Source organism: Aquarana catesbeiana, linkage group LG06 (assembly GCF_042186555.1).
Source record: "Aquarana catesbeiana isolate 2022-GZ linkage group LG06, ASM4218655v1, whole genome shotgun sequence".
In the NCBI taxonomy this organism is placed as follows: domain Eukaryota; kingdom Metazoa; phylum Chordata; class Amphibia; order Anura; family Ranidae; genus Aquarana; species Aquarana catesbeiana.
Genome location: NC_133329.1, coordinates 330,146,787 through 330,163,043, shown reverse-complemented (window position 1 = coordinate 330,163,043; position 16,257 = coordinate 330,146,787). Strand labels below are relative to the sequence as shown.

At 43.1% G+C, this 16,257-nt stretch overlaps 1 protein-coding gene across 1 annotated transcript in view; it reads right to left on the bottom strand.

The window, feature by feature from the left end:
- The window catches only part of MTX2 (metaxin 2), a 142,862-nt gene extending 126,879 nt beyond the window's left edge, over window positions 1-15,983 (bottom strand). Inside the window, exon 1 of the mRNA XM_073633848.1 lies at window positions 15,834-15,983. Within this exon, the coding sequence (XP_073489949.1) occupies window positions 15,834-15,873 (40 nt within the window). The 5' untranslated portion in view covers window positions 15,874-15,983. The remainder of the gene's footprint in view (window positions 1-15,833) is intronic.
- Window positions 15,984-16,257: the final 274 nt, after the last annotated feature.

Below are 16,257 nucleotides of genomic sequence, written 5' to 3'. Positions count from 1 at the left end.
AATTATGGTTCAAATTACATAATCCTCTCTATGTATTAATGTAATGTGCCCTGTGTCTATGCCTTATTAAAATAATGCTGCAATATACCTGTTACAGAGCGCTGATCAGCGGTCACATGATCCGCCGTCTCTTTCCTCACTCACATGACAGCTGCAGTAGGCGGGGCCGCCTCTCTCCTCCTCCCCTCCTGGCTGATGTCAGCGGGGGATCATCGGCCCAGCCCACTGCAGCTGTCAGGAGAGGAGAGAGACGGCGGATCACATGACTGCCGATCATAGCTCTGAAACAGGTATTTTACAGCATTACTTTTATAAAGGCATAGACAGAGGGCACATTACATTAATACATAGAGAGGATTATGTCATTTTAACCTAGTGGGTTAATAAACCCTTTAACCACTTAAAGACCAGGCCTTTTTCTGACACTTGTTGCCTTCAAGTTAAAATCTGTCTTTTTTGCTAGAAAATTACTTAGAACCCCCAAACATTATATATTTTTTAGCAGAGACACTAGAGAATAAAATGGCGGTCCTTGCAATATTTTATGTCACACTCTATTTACGCAGCTGTCTTTCAATGCAATTTTTGTGGAAGAAATACACTATAATGAATAAAAATTAAAATAAAATAAATAAAATTAAAAAAAACAAAAGTTAGCCCAATTTTTTGTATAGTGTGAAAGATGATGTTATGCAGAGAATTGTGAAAGAATCGTGATCTTTAATCTAAGCAAAAAAAAAAAAAAATTGTGATTCTCATTTTTTCCGGAATTGTGCAGCTCTAGGACTAAATGATTGTGGTTAAGCTCCACTGATATCCATCATCCAATCATGTGCAAGCAAAATTGCAGGGGTTTTTTTCTTGTTTTTTTTTTTTTTTCCCTTACACATGATTGGGTATTCTTTACAAGGTGAAGCTTCACCACATTCACTAAGCTCTACCTCTGCCTTTAGTAAATCCACCCCCCAGTATTCACTATTTATTTCCTGAGGTGTATATAATCTGCACTGTGCAAGGCAATTGTTGAGGTTTCTAGCAACCATTATATCTGCTGATACTATGCTGGGGATTTACTAAAACTGGAGCACTCAGAATCTGGTGCAGCTGTGCATGGTAGCCAATCAGCGTTTAACTCCAGCTTGTTCAATTAAAGTGATTGTAAAGGCAGAAGGTTGTTTTTTATCTTATTGCATGCTATGCTCCGCTTCTCTCTCCTCTCTCTTTCTTTGCTCTTCCTCCTTTCCCCTTCTCTATTATCTTTTGTATGGTTGCTTAGGTGGGGGCCCCGGGGCCTTTCTCAGTCTGGGTCAGTTATGTGAGCATATAACTTTACTATTTAGTATTTGAAACATCACATGCTCTTAGAGCACTCTACATTATCATACATTTACAGTAGCATATATGGAGCAGAACTAAAACATGATATTGTGAAATCTTGATACAATACTGTTTTACGTATTTGTGTAGTTGGGCACTTTTACTTGTTTGCTCTCACTTACGGATGACGCTCTACTTATTTAGGCCTATCCTGTCATTTACTGATGTTCCTAAATAGTCAATTTTTCCTATGACTAGGACGTGCTGAATTTTGACATTAGATGGTTGTGCACCACTGCTTGATATTTGTTTCTATATCTCTGTATTTTGTCTAAACTTCTTTCACTCAAAAAAAAAAAAAGGCAAAAAACATTTTGTATAGATATAAAAAAATATATATAAATACTGTATTTATTGGCGTATAACACTCACTTTTTCACCATGAAAATTGGGTGCAAATAGCGTGTGCGTGTTATACGCCAATACTTCAATTTTAGCTGCCTCGGAGGGGACAGGGAGGGGGGCGGGACGAGCGCCGTCAGATTACATACAGTGAGAATTTCCTGTTTACTTGGCAGCCTCTGTAATAGGAATAGGCTGCAGATGGGCATCGATGGGCATCGATCAGGCTGCACTGATGGCAATGGTGAGGCTGCTGCACTGATGTGGACCGATGAGGCTACATTGATGGCACTTGTGAGGCTGCAGATGGGCATTGATCTAGCTGAATTGATGGCAATGGTGGAGCTGCCTTGATGTGGACTGATGAGGCTGCATTGATGGCAATGGTGAGGCTGCAGCTGGGCACTGACCCTTATTTTCCTTATTTAAAATTTTAGAAATTACCCTCTTAAAATGAATGTGTGTGTTATACGCCTGTGCGTGTTATACGCTGATAAATACAGTACCTTTTTTCCTTTTTTTATAAGTGATCATATTCCCTCCATTCTCAGCTGCATATGAGGTGGGGGGAGCAGAAGCAGCAGAACACTGAGCTTCCCAGTGAATGGCTGTGGGGGGGGCGTGTTAGGACAAGTCTGATCATTGGAGGAGAGCACACGGAGTTCCAGCATAGCTAGAGAACTGACTACAGTGTGCTCTCGTGCTTAGTGTGGTCAGTTTTAATAGGAAAGCAGAACACCAGGGATTTCACATAAAGGAAGCAATATAAAGAAAACAGGATACTTTCTCATACAAGTACATGGTACATCAGGCACATATCAAGAAGATGAAGTTTTAGGGTAACAAACGCTTTAAGGCTTCTTCACACTATAGTACATGCGTTGTCAAGTATATAATGTGTAAGTGACGGCATGCAAGTATTTTTAAATTGCACTGTATTGCAACCATCGCAGTGCATTTTTTGTTTTTGGACTTCCGCGGTTTTACCAGCAAGTTGCGATGCATAAAAATGCAATCTTTCCTATTTCAGCGCATGAACCAAAACCATAGATCATAAAGCATTTTGTCTTGCATATGCATTGCCCATCATAGCTGCTGTGAATGGGCCCTACAGCTAAATGCATTTACGGCCAACAAGATTACAACCCTCCCACCAATATGCATCCACATTTTGTCAGTCTCATTTGCATTTTACACAAGGACTACCCACCATGCTCTCCTGGGCTGACAGTATCAAAGACAGACCCAGGAATCCCCCTGAGATACCAGCTCTGCCACCTACTTCCATAGTCAGGCAACACTGGCTGGTGCTCTGTAAGGCATGCATGAATCAAGCAGAGAAGTGCAGTTCTAAAATGTCTCTTCCATTAGTCATGATCAATAATGGAAGTAATACCTAAGTTGGTAATTATATGCTGCCTGAACATCAGCCAATTCCACCCACCTTCATGAAAAGGGCAGATCAATTTTACAAGGGATACCAAAAATCAATTGACTAAAAGATTCGGATACTAGGGGTCAAAACATCCAAATAGATGGTAATGATGACCCCACTGGTTCGGTGTAAAAATGAACACAGTTTAGAGATGTTCTGTGGTCGGATTATTTGAAGATCTGTCAAGGTCTTTCAACACAAGACAGAAATACAAAGCTGTTTTGTGAGGAATGAAAAACCCCTAAGGATAATATTTGTTTTTCCAAGATGGAGACAATTCATCATATTGATAGTAATATACATGTTCCTGGATATTTAACAGATAGAAAATTCATTATATACTTCACCCGACTAAATAGGAGACGTTTTCTAATAACTTGCAGCCTCTGCTGCCTTTTTGGGCTTATGAAATTGATTCACAAGACAAAGAAAATTAGTCTTAAGCAATTTTAATAGAAGTTTCAAAGTAAGGATGTTTGTTAGATATATTGATGATTAAGTGTGTGCCTGCCAACCGGGAGGGGGAAAAAAAAAATAAAAAATCTACAGCAATTTTACAGCAGAATCTATTACATCTCGATGTTTTTCTAATTAATCAGAAGGAGAATTGGGCTGCTTATAAAATAAACATCAGAAAAGAAGTAACCAGATAAATAAGACACAAGGTAAAAATTTTAATGCTGTGTCATTTCTATTTTCCAACTCAAAGTACAGAAAGACAATAGCGGAAATATAATGGGTTCCTATGGGCAGCTTGCTTACGGTGTTGAGGAAAGGTTAGGTGTAGTAGAGGATTTAAAGGGAACGGTCGTCACGATACCTTTCAGATGGCGGCTGCCATTGTCCGACTCACAAGCTGCATGCTAATTCCAAGGCTCTGTAGCTCCAGTTCAGCATCACTGGGAGGAAGATGGAATGAGGCTTCAGCTTGTAAATCAGAGTTCGGTACCTTCCAGCAGACAGATGTTAAATATAATGACAGATTCCTTTTTTTTTTTTTTTTTAATCACTTCCCGCCCGGCCTATAGCAGATTGACGGCCGGGTGGTGGTTCAGTTATCCTGACTGGGCATCATAGAACGTCCAGCAGAATAACAGCCGCCGCGCGTCAGTGGGGGCGCGCATTGGGGCGATCGGTGGTGTGGTGTGTTAGTCTGGCACACCGATACACCGATCTCGGTAAAGAGCCTCTGACGGCGGCTGTTTACCACGTGATCAGCCGTGTCCAATCACAGCTGATTACAATGTAAACAGGAAGAGCCATTTATCGGCTTTTCCTCACTGCGTCTCGGCGGCTCTCCTGACAGGGGCAGTCTGCGCTGATTGTTTATCAGTGCAGCCCCCCAGCGGATGCCCATACTTGACCACCAGGGACACCACCAGGGCCACCAGGGATGCCCACAACAGATGGATAACCAGGGATGCCATCCTAGACCACTAGGGATGCCAGTAAGTGCTTAAATAATGCCAATTAGTGCCCACACATCTTGCCAGTCAGTGCCTGTCAGATGTCTCCTCATCAGTGATGCCCAGCAGTGCCATCTATCAGTGTCCATCAGTGCCACCTATCAGTGCCCACCTGTACCACCTATCAGTGCCACCCATAAGTACACATCAGTGCCACCTATCAGTGCCCATCAGTGCCGCCTATCAGTGCCCAGCAATGCCAACTCATTGGTACCAACTCAGTGCCCATCAATGAAGGAGAAAATGTATTTATTTACAAAATTTTATAACAGAAACAAAGAAAAAAACTTTTTAAAAAAAAAAAATTTCTGTCTTTTTTTATTTGTTGCAAACAAATAAAAATGCCAGCAACGATCAAATACCTCTAAAAGAAAGCTCTATTTGTGGGAACAAAATGATAAAAAATGTGTTTGGGTACAGTGTAACATAACCGCGCAAATGTCATTCAAAGTGTGACAGCGATGAAAGCTAAAAATTGGCTTGGGCAGGAAAGGACAAAAGTGCCTGGTATTGAAGTGGTTAATGAAAGTGAAAACAGGACTGAAGCTGTGTGATCTTCAATGTACTAAGCCTGGAGCACTTATGAAGGGGGTCAGCTGCTGCAAACTGTCAAAAAAATCTGACAGGTATTTTTCTTTTTCTCTGTCTGCAGCCATGTTTAGGAGATTTTTCCTTACTTCCTGTCCAGGACAACAATGTTGTTACCAAAACCGGAAGTAGATGAAATCTCTTACAGAGAAACAGCAGCAATAGAAACTATTGCTTTATTGTCTCCTGTGTTCCCACTTAAACTTGTTATTAAACCCAGTAATATGAAAATAGTTCCCCTCCGCCGTAGTGCTCACAGCTTATAAATCTTCTTTTTACATTAAAATACTGCCACTATATACCTTTTTGGCTGATCTGTATACCATGGTCACGTGATAAACTGCAGGGTTTGCCCGAGTGCTGAGTGTTCAGTTAGGAGGAGATTTCCACTACAGCCTGTGTCCTCATGCTGTTATGGCAGGCGGATCATCCATGAATCAAGATGTGACATCCCACCCACTGTGTTCTTTTTTTAGTTACTGGGCATGGAGGAGGAAGGAGGGACTGGGCTGTCATTTAGGATCTGTATACACGCCCACATGTGTGATGTCAATATCATGTGGCCTGAAAAGCTCAGCTAAAAACAGAAAAGATTCTATTCAGCAATGGAGACCAAACTGAGCATGTGCAGCTTTACTACTCTGTGTCTTATCTGGCCTTGCCAAGAGAAACCCTGCAGGAGGGGGAGGATCTGTCCATACAGGATCAAAAAGCCTTTTTATACAATATAGAGCAGTGGTCATCAACCCTGTCCTCAGGGCCGACTAACAGGCCAGGTTTTATGTATTACCTTGGGGAGATGCAGACTAGAATACTGCAATCACTGAGCCGCAAATTATATCACCTGTGATATATTTCAGTTATCTTGCAAACCTGGCCTGTTGGTGGGCCCTGAGGACAGGGTTGATGACCACTGATATAGAGGACTAACCTCATAAGTTCCACGGTGAGTATAACAAGCATGCTATTCTGCATAAAAAGAACAGATTTTACTTTTGTGGGTTTAGTAACACTTTAAAGCAGACCTTCACCCTCCCAAGTAAGATCCCGCCGCTCCACCCCTCCTCCCTTCCTCTGCAGGAATAGGGCTTTTTTTTTCCCCCTTTTCTTTATATCTTTTTTTTTTCTTTTTATTGAAAGTCCGCCCCACCTCCCCATGCATGTCACTCGCCTTAGGTGAATGGCGCGCCACGCAGACTGCCTGCTGTGTCTCCTGGGATATGTACATCACGAATACCAGGAGGCATAACCTTTCATTGAAGAACAAGAGGAGGGGACGGGCCTATCAGCACGTCATCAAGAGGCCCGCCCGCTGAACTCGGAAGGGCCGGCGGGCCTCTCGATGATGTCAGAGAGAACATGGCGGGGCGGGATGGAGCTGTGGCCGGGCATGAGATGATCTCAGCGGGTCAATGCTGAATCCACTGGATGAGCTGTGCAGATACCACCACCAGGTAAGCGGGGCCAAAAAAAAAAAAAAAGAGAGAAAGAAAAATGGGAAGGTTGGCAGAGTTCTTTAAGATTTTGCCTCATTTCTTGCCACAGTGATGTTGTCACCAAAACAGGAAGAGAAGAGAAATCTCTCCAAGGGCACATAGACAAAAAAAAAAATAAAAAAGGTGCTTACCTATTCTGAAGCCACTCTGGTCCGGTCACATGATCTCTCCAGAGGCGGCTTCAGTGTAGAGGAGAGATCGCCGACAACGGCTGCAAATGCCTGCGCGGTGACGTCATCCATAGGCTTAACATGGGGCATCCATTGTCAGCTGCCCCTTCTCTACACTGAAACCGGTGGTGGGACCTGATCTGCTTCAGGATAGCTGAGTATAAGCATCTTCCCTTTTACAGGATAGTCCTAGAACGGGGTAGGAGTAGGTTTAGCCTTAGTTAGAATTTGATTGAATTTCCACTTTAAAGCACTTTTTTTTTTTTTCGAGACTGAAGATCCTCTTTAAAGATACCCTTCTAAAAAGAAACTTCATGCAGCAGGTCAATCAGTGAACTACTAATACTATTGAGGAAACATTACAACTGTGCCAGGGCCAAGTCTACGCACAAGCTTAAAGTCCAACTCCAGGCAACTTTAAAAAGTACCTTTGCCATTAATTAACACCATCCCACCACCTCCTCCTCCCCAAAAAACAATTGTTAAATGCTTGTTTTGTCTAGGGAAATAGGGATAAGCAGCTTTACTTACCTTAGTTCTCGCTCCAGTTGGCTTCCTTTGCCCTGTACAACTGGTTCCCTAAAGCCACTTCTCTTTTGCTGCTCCAGTCGCAGACTCTTCAACATCATTAAATACAATGCTGGACCAGCAATCCTGCATTGTACACGAGGACAAGGAGAGCCTATTAAAATTTCAAAGGATCGAAGCGCGCCGGAAACCAGGACAACAAGGAATAAGATAAGGTTAGCTGCTTATTGCATGCGTAACTTCACTATTTAATGAGCCAGTGACATCAGGGGCCCACCCTGGATGCTTATTCCAGGTCATTTTAGGTAAGGTAAAAAGTATAACCATCAGGGAAATAGCAGCTATAGGAAGCCAGCAATGACTACAATTCATTATATCAAGTTTCCTCAAAGCCAAGTTTAATAAGATTCAAGGTAGTCAAACAGAGCAGGCTTCTCTCTGGCCTTCTGGTTGGAACGGCAACTTCCTGACCAGTGCTGGGATAAGATTCATTAGCCCCCAAGGCAAAAAGACTAAAGTGTGCCCACCAATGAGCTGTGAACCACTTTGAGCTGCAAAGGTTGTAAGTTCTGCCCTTTTTGCGCCCCCTCCCACTGAAGAGTCCAAGGCAGCTGCCTTTTCTGCCTACCCCTCAGCCTGGCTCCTGACAGTTTATATACTGTGCACAGTCTGTCTCATGCTAGAATAACATATGCGAGTAAGACTTTAGTTGGTCAGTTGGTCGGACTGTCGGGGGGAAAGGTGTAGAGCCGAACTTTCAGCTCCATTCGCCACAGCGCTCTGAGCCAGAAGTGGGAGTGGGTACTAGAGGTCGACCGATATATGGGCCGATATTTGGCGTTTTTTACTTAATCGGCATCGGCCGATTGTGCTGATAAAAAAGGCCGATTGTAACTTCAGCCGTGACTTGCAAATGACTTCTGTAATAGAGTCAATGCAAGTTGCCTGAAAGTTTTCTTCTCTCCTCCTCTGGGCAGCCTGCCAAGTCTGATAAGAAGATACATTGTATCTCTTCAAGTTCTTTTATCAATAGACTGAACTCCGTGTAGGAATTCTCAGTTTAACCATTTAAAGACTAAATCTTTTCTGACACTTGTTGCTTACAGGTAAAAATTCTGTATTTTCTGTAGAAAATCACTTAGAACCCTCAAACATAATATATATTTTTCTTATCAGAGACCCTAGGGAATAAAATAGCGGTTGTTGCAATATTTTATGTCACGCGGTATTTGCGCAGCGGTCTTTCAAATGCAATTTTTTTTTTTTAAAAATACAGTAATGAATTAAAAAAAAAAAACTAAGCAGTAAAGTTAGCCCATTTTTTTTTTCGTCCAAAAGTTTTGATTACCTGTTTTTGTGTATTTAATATTTAAGATAGTTTTTTTTGTTTTTCTAAATTATACATACAAGTGAACTGATTGGAGGTTTGTTTTGTTTAATGTTTAAATGTAAAAAAATTTCTGTATCACTTATCACTTAAGGTTGCTTTCACACTGGAGCGGGCATGCGTTGATGGTAAAACGCTGCTAGTTTTAGCGGCGCTTTACCGTCATTTTAGAGGCACTATTCGGCTGCTAGCGGGGCGCTTATAACCCAGCTAGCGGCCAAGGAAGGGGTTAAATGCGCCCCTGAAGCGCTGCTGCCAAAACGCTTTGCAGGCGCTTCGGCAGCGGTGCGCATTCATTTCAATGGGCAGGAGTGGTGGTATACACCGCTCCAAAGATGCCGTTTGCAGGACTTTTTTTTACATCCTGCCAGCGCATCGCCTCAGTGTGAAAGCACTCAGGATATCACACTGAGACTGCAGGGGAGCCGTTTTACAGGCACTTTACAGGCGCTCTTTTTAGCCCAAAAGCGCCTGAAAAACGCCCCAGTGTGAAAGGGGTCTAACTGTTAGATTTTATGAGATGAAGGGAAAAAAAAAAAAAAAAATCGGCCAAATATATCGGCCCAAAAAAAAAAAAAATCGGCATCACATATCGGAATCGGCCACCGCGATTTCTAAATATCGGCATCGGCCAGAGAAAAACCCATATCGGTCGACCTCTAGTGGGTACCTGTCAAAATCAGGTACCCGCTCACCCCCAAAAAGTGCCAAATGGGGCAGTGCAGGGGAGGGTGCAAACAAATGGAGCTTCCTCTTTTGGGTGGAGCTCCGCTTTTAGGAACATAAGAAAACACATTTTCACAGTCTCAAATGTAGGTGATTTAGAGGATCAGGATACTGACAACTAAAGAGATTCAGCCAGCTGGGTATTCAGTTGCACATAGAAATTGCCAGAAAGAAAACTAGAGGCAGTCGGCAGGCAGGCTGTGTTTCCTAATCTTTTTATGGTTGATTGAATATAAAAGTACATCTACATATTGAGCAGCTAACCGCCGTAGCTGAAAAAAATCCAAATGGCCTTTTGGTCATATTGGATTGACCAACCACTGCCAACAGACATCGGTTAGGACCCTGTGTTAGGTTTGGCCACACATATATAACAACCATTGTTCAACCTGTCCAGATAATCATGCAGTGTCTATAAGCACCATTGATGAGATTTTGGTGGGGGCTCCAAAAACCCAATGATGATTTCGGAGGTGGGCATTTTATTCCTCAAGCATAAATTTCTATATTGCCGTGTGTAGTGCTGTGAGAAATTTTCCTGAGATGATTAACTACCGCACGGGCTCTTGCAAAATATCAATAGCAAGAAAGCAGAACGCACAGTCGAGAACTCAATGGCTCCAGAAACCCATATCTCATTAAAATTATGAAACCGTGCAGCCAGAAAGAACACAATTAGAAGTGTTTTGATTGGCTGACTTGCTAGTCTGGACATGCCAAGGAGTTTCATAGCAGAGAGACTTAACGGACTGATTCACTGCTCCCGTTTCATTACTCCAAATCTCAATTTCCTCAGCTGATTCCCAAACTGTTTGAGACTTCGAGACCAAGCCAAGGTGGTTAACTCTTTACAAGAAAACACAACGGATGTTTAATATTTACAAAACCAATACTGTACTCATGAGGGGAAATACTGTGCACAAATGGAAGAGTGTATTATGATCAGCCAAGAATCCGCCTAGAGAAGTATGATTGTTAAATAAAAAGAAAACCTATATTTGTCTTTTAAACAGAAACAGCAGTCTTAACTTTTACATGGCCTAGGACCACAAACCAGGAAAAAGGTTGCGTGCGCCCGTGCCCACCCCCTCCACAACATCAGGTTGCAGCCTTGTCCACCCCTTCCATAACATCATCAACATCCTCTCCACAATATCATGTTGCATCCTTGTCCACCCCTTCCACGACATCAACATATCCTCCACAATATCAAGCTGCGTCCTTATCATCATCGATATCTTCTCCACAATATCAAGTTGTGTTCTTATCCACCCCCTCCACGACATTATCAACATCCCCCCCACAACAAGTCGTGTCCTTGTCCAAACCATCCACACAATCATCAACAGACCCTTCATAACATTACGTTGCATCCTTCTCCACCCCTTCTATGACATCATCAACATACCCTCCACAATATCAAGTTGAGTCTATGTCCACCCCCTTTGTGACATCATGATGTATCCATGCTCACCCCCACCGTGGCATCAGGTTATGTCTGTTCCCACCTCTTCCATGACATCATGTTACATCCATGCCAATCCTGTCCACCATGGCATATAACATCCTCACCCATCCCGTCCACGACATGTTGTTAAGTCTGTGCTCACCCATCCGTTATAGCATGCCAAGTCCATGCCAAAACTGTTCACAACATCTAGTAGTGTCCTTGCCCACTCGCTCAACTACCTCACTATGTGTCCATGCCAACCCCCTTCACTTTACTATGCTCTCTCTACACTCAACCACTCCACCACATCCTGTGATTGACCATACAGCTGACATGAAGCAGAATAATATGTTGCATTATGAAAATATATATATTCTGCTAAGAAAGGAGAGTGATCACAAAGGTCTTGGTTATTTAAAAAAAAGATATATATGCACCTGATAATAAATGCATATTGATAAATAAATACATGTTTTTTTTTTCAAAGACCAAGTAGTTGTTCTTTTGATATTGAGCTCTGTTATGTGACCAGTACAAAACCATACATGATTTAGCAGAGTTCTTATTTATTTCAGGTACTTATATTGTGCTGTCAATTTATGCAGCACTTTTACATATACATTATACATTCACATCAGTCCCTACCCTCAAGGAGCTTACAATCTAAGGTCCCTAAGAGTCGGTTCACACTGAGGCAGCACGACTTCCAGCACGACTGCCTCAGACGACTTGAACACGACTGCAGCGGCGACTTGCAAAACGACTTCTATATAGAAGTCTATGCAAGTCGCCTCAAGTCGCCCCCAAAGTAGTACAAGAACCTTTTTCTAAGTCAGAGCGATGGTTCCATTGTACAGAACGGGACGCTACTTGTCAGGCGGATAAGTCGCCTGACAAGTCGTCCTAGTGTGAACCGGTTCTTACTCACATTCATACATACTAGGGACAATTTTAGACAGGATCCAATTAACCTACCAGCATGTTTTTGGAGTGTGGGAGGAAACCGGAGTACCCGGAGGAAACCCACGCAGGCACAGGGAGAACATGCAAACTCCAGGCAGGTGATGTCGTGGTTGGGATTTGAACCAGCGACCCTTCTTACTGCTAGGCGAGAGTGCTACCCACTACACCACTGTGCCGCCAAGTTCTTGTATAACGTTCTTAATATTATCCCAGCTAAAACATTTGGAGGGCTACTATTGGGTGCAAGTCTATTCTTCCTGCCTACAAGTAAAGTATTCCTTATTTTTGGACCAACCAATAGCAGACTCCTACTGTTGACTCCCCCACTAACCATGAGATCAGTATAAAACACAAACAGGTCAGCTAGACATAGTTCAACAGGCAAGATTAAAGTATAACTATAGGCAAAAAACTTTTCCCCATTTTAGACACAGTGGAGATGGATTAGAACACCTATTAGGATTTTATTGTTGTCTGCCCCCCCCCCCCCCCCATTAGGGAGATTCATCCTCTCTAATTTGTTCTGTTTACCATTATCAAAAGTGAAAGTAAACTACAAAACCCCAATTATGGGTTCTCCCCAGAAACGTAAGAGGGGAATTTTCCAATGGGGACATTAGTTCTGGTGACCTGGGCATCCCCCAAAAATTCCCTTAATTTGCAAGGATTTTCACTCACTTCCTGTTTTGGCTATGGGACAGGAAGTGAAGGGAAACCTCCCCAATGAAACACAGATGGCAAAATATATGCTTACATGGGTTATAACCCTCCCTCACTCTATCGAAAACGGGGAAGAAAACAAGGTTTTGCCTACAGTTCTACTTTTTCAATTATGCAATGAGCTGCAGCAATTTACACTATGCAGTGACTGTGATTTACTAAAGGAGTACAGCATTTTCACTTACATTAGTCAGTAGGATGAGAAATTGTGCCTCTTCATTGGTATTAGTGGGAGGAAAAGTACCCCATTGTTGGTGTCATTGGGAGAAATAGCACCCCATCATTGGTATTAGTGGGAGGAATAGTGCCCCATTGTTGATATCATTGGAAGGAATAGTGCCCCATCATTAGTATCAGTGCCAGGAATTATGCCCCACTATTGGTGTCAATGGGAGAAATAGTGCCCCATGGTTGGTGTCAGTGAGAGAAACAATGCCTCAAATCACTGGGAGGAATAGTGCCCCATGGTTGGTGTCAGTGGGAGGAATAGTGCACCAGGGGCCGCATCCAGTCCTCAGACCACAGTTTAGAAACCACTTCCCTAGAATAATAATTTCTTCTAGCCACTAGAATAGATTTGCACGCATAAGTGTGCGTTTAGGCACGTTTATACCTGAACGTTGCTCTTGAATACGCCTGTAAACAACACAGTGTGTATATGCACATTAGATAATAATTGTAAAGCTTTCAGCAAGTGTCTAATCACTTTTTTAAAGCTTGAAAGCAAGCTTCAGCTCCGTACGGTGATGAAAATATTAAGGCAAAACTATTATATTTTTTTTCATTTTGGATAGCGTGAGGGGGGTTATAACCCCTGTCAGTTTTTGTTGCCATCTGTGTCTCAATCCCTTCTCTTCCTGTCCCATAGGTAAAACTGGAAATGAGAGGAAATCCTCCAAAGTGAGTAAATCCCTGGTTATCATCAAGGTGACCAGAACTAGTCTGCATTAGAGGATTTCCCCTCTATTACTGTTCAGTGAAGTATAGGAAAAATGAGAAACTCTGCCCATAGTACAGTCTCTCTTTCATTGCTGGGTGCTGAAACATAGACAGTGTTCAAGCACCTGGTGCCCTGCTGCCAATCTGCTAACTATATTGTGCCGAACAGCCTACTGGCACACAGAGGACATGCAGGCACCAGGGCTTTAAAGGCTTCACCAAAGCTTCCTAAGACCCCTTTCACACTGGCATTGCTCTGCGTTAGCGGTAAAGCACCGCTAGTGTTAGTGGCACTTTACTGTCGTTTTAGCGGCACTTTTCGTTCGCTTTTAAACCAGGCTAGCGGCCAAAGAATTGGGTTAAATGCGCCCGAAAAGCGTAGCTGCCGAATCGCTTTGCAGGTGCTTCGGCAACAGTGTCCATTCATTTCAATGGGCAGGGGCGGTGGAGGAGTGCTGTATATACCACTCCAAAGATGCTGCTTGCAGGACTTTTTCTAACATCCTGCAAGTACAGCGCTCCAGCGTGAAAGCTCTCGGGCTTTCACACTGGGGCTGCAGGGGAGGCAGTTTTCAGGTGCTATTTTTAGCCCTAGCGCCTGAAAAACGCCTCCAGTGTGAAAGGGGTCTAATGCCCCGTACACACGATCCGAAAGTCGTACGTAAAATGCCGCATTCGAAACGATCGTACGATAATCGGATCGTTAGTACAGAGCTTTCGAGAGCCGATCAGGACAGTTCATCCGATATTATTCTATCGGACATGCACGGAAATTTTTTCCGTACGATGCCAGATCGTACGATTTTCGTTTAATCGGTACAGCTATCGTTCGAAAATGCAATACAAATGCATTGCAACACATGACATCGCTTCCGAATTTTTATTCTGTCGTACGGGAATTTTCGGGACTTTAGTAAACTCATCAGATTCGATGTGAGATTAGCATGCAAACAAAAACGGACGATCATTCGTCCGATATTCGGATCGTGTGTATGGGGCTTTAGACTCAGTTCACACTGCTGTGACATGGGATCTGACTTGCGAGCCCCAAGTCATCTGACATGTCACATTCAATGTCTCCCTATAAAGAGCCGTCTTAAAGGGATTGTAAAGGCAGAAGGTTTTTTATCTTCATGCATTCTACGCATGAAGATTAAAAAAACCTTCTGTGTGTGTCAGCCCCCCTAATACTTTTCTGAGCCCATCTCTAGCCAGCGATGTTGCAGGAGAGACTCAGCTGCTCAGGACTCTCGTCCTCATAGGCTGAGGCAGCAGCGGAGCACCATTTGCTCCCACTGCTGACAAAGTCAGTGAGCCAATGAGAGAGAGGGGGCGGGGCCTAGTCGCATCTCCATGTCTGAATGGACACACCGAGCACTTCAGCCTGCTCTCTGATGAAAACGGGTCACAGGAGTACAAAACGAATTACACTCATGTTATCCACAGGAGCTTTGGCTGGACTTCTCCTTTAATCCGTTATCGCCCGCCCACAGTACACTTATTGTGGGTAGGCAGCACAGATCACGTACATGTATGTCATCCAGCCTGGGGTACACAACAATGCACCACTGCCGCTCCTGCAGACACAGCGGATCGCAGCTCCCAGTACCCAGATGATTTGAGCGGCGCGGGGATCATGTGATCGCGAATCACAATGATCACAAAACTGTTATGAAAGAATGTCATTCATAACAGCTGTGCTCCCTATACAGTGATGCTGTGATTGTCCCACAGCTATCACATAGTACCTGGGCTAATCACAGCACCCTGTACCATGTGATTAGCTGTAGCCAATCACAGATCACTGGCAATCACAGCTGTTATGAATGCAGCCCATTCATGACAGTTCAAAATATTGCTGAACAGCAGTTGTAATTTTTTGTTTATATAATAAACAATAAAAAACCCAATGGTAATTAAATACCACCAAAGGAAAGCGCTATTTGTGTGAAAAAAATGATATAAATATAACGTGGGCACAGAGTTGTATGATTAAGCAATCACCAGTTGAAGTAGCAAAGTGCCGAACAGCAAAAAATGTCCTGGTCATGACAGGGGTAAAACCTTCCGGAGCTGAAGTGGTTAAACACAATTATAATAGGTTGAGACAGAACATTGCCATTGTGGATCTCTGTATAGAATAGAAGAGGTGAGGACTGCATGTAACCTGTGCTCCTGTGTGATCTCTCCTATGTCCTGAGCTGCACACCTGTCCATCATAGGAAAACAGGACAGATCACCGTTACCTGCTATCTGCGACACAAAGGCATCGGTAACCAGAGACATGGCTGTCTGGAATTCCTCCGCTCCACATGCAAGGTTAAGGTCACAAAAACAGGAAGTGTGTGTGGGTGACAGTCCGGCCGGGGATTACTTCCGTCCGTATCCCTGGTAACGAGAACACGAACAGCTACATGTGTGCTTCGTGTCAATAAAGATTATTGAAAAAAAAACTGTTAGAAAGCTGTTCTTCCCAGCTCAGTGTAGAAGTCATGTGATAGGGAACGTGTACGCAGGGAGAGCAGGGCTGCCATATTTGTTTATGGCAAAAGGATTTTGTTTAAAATGAAACTATAGATTGTGACATAACTGACAACCATTTGTTCCCTGTAATGTTGGAATATAGTATTCCAGGACTGAAGAAGTAACAGTTGATGTTAATGAGAATTT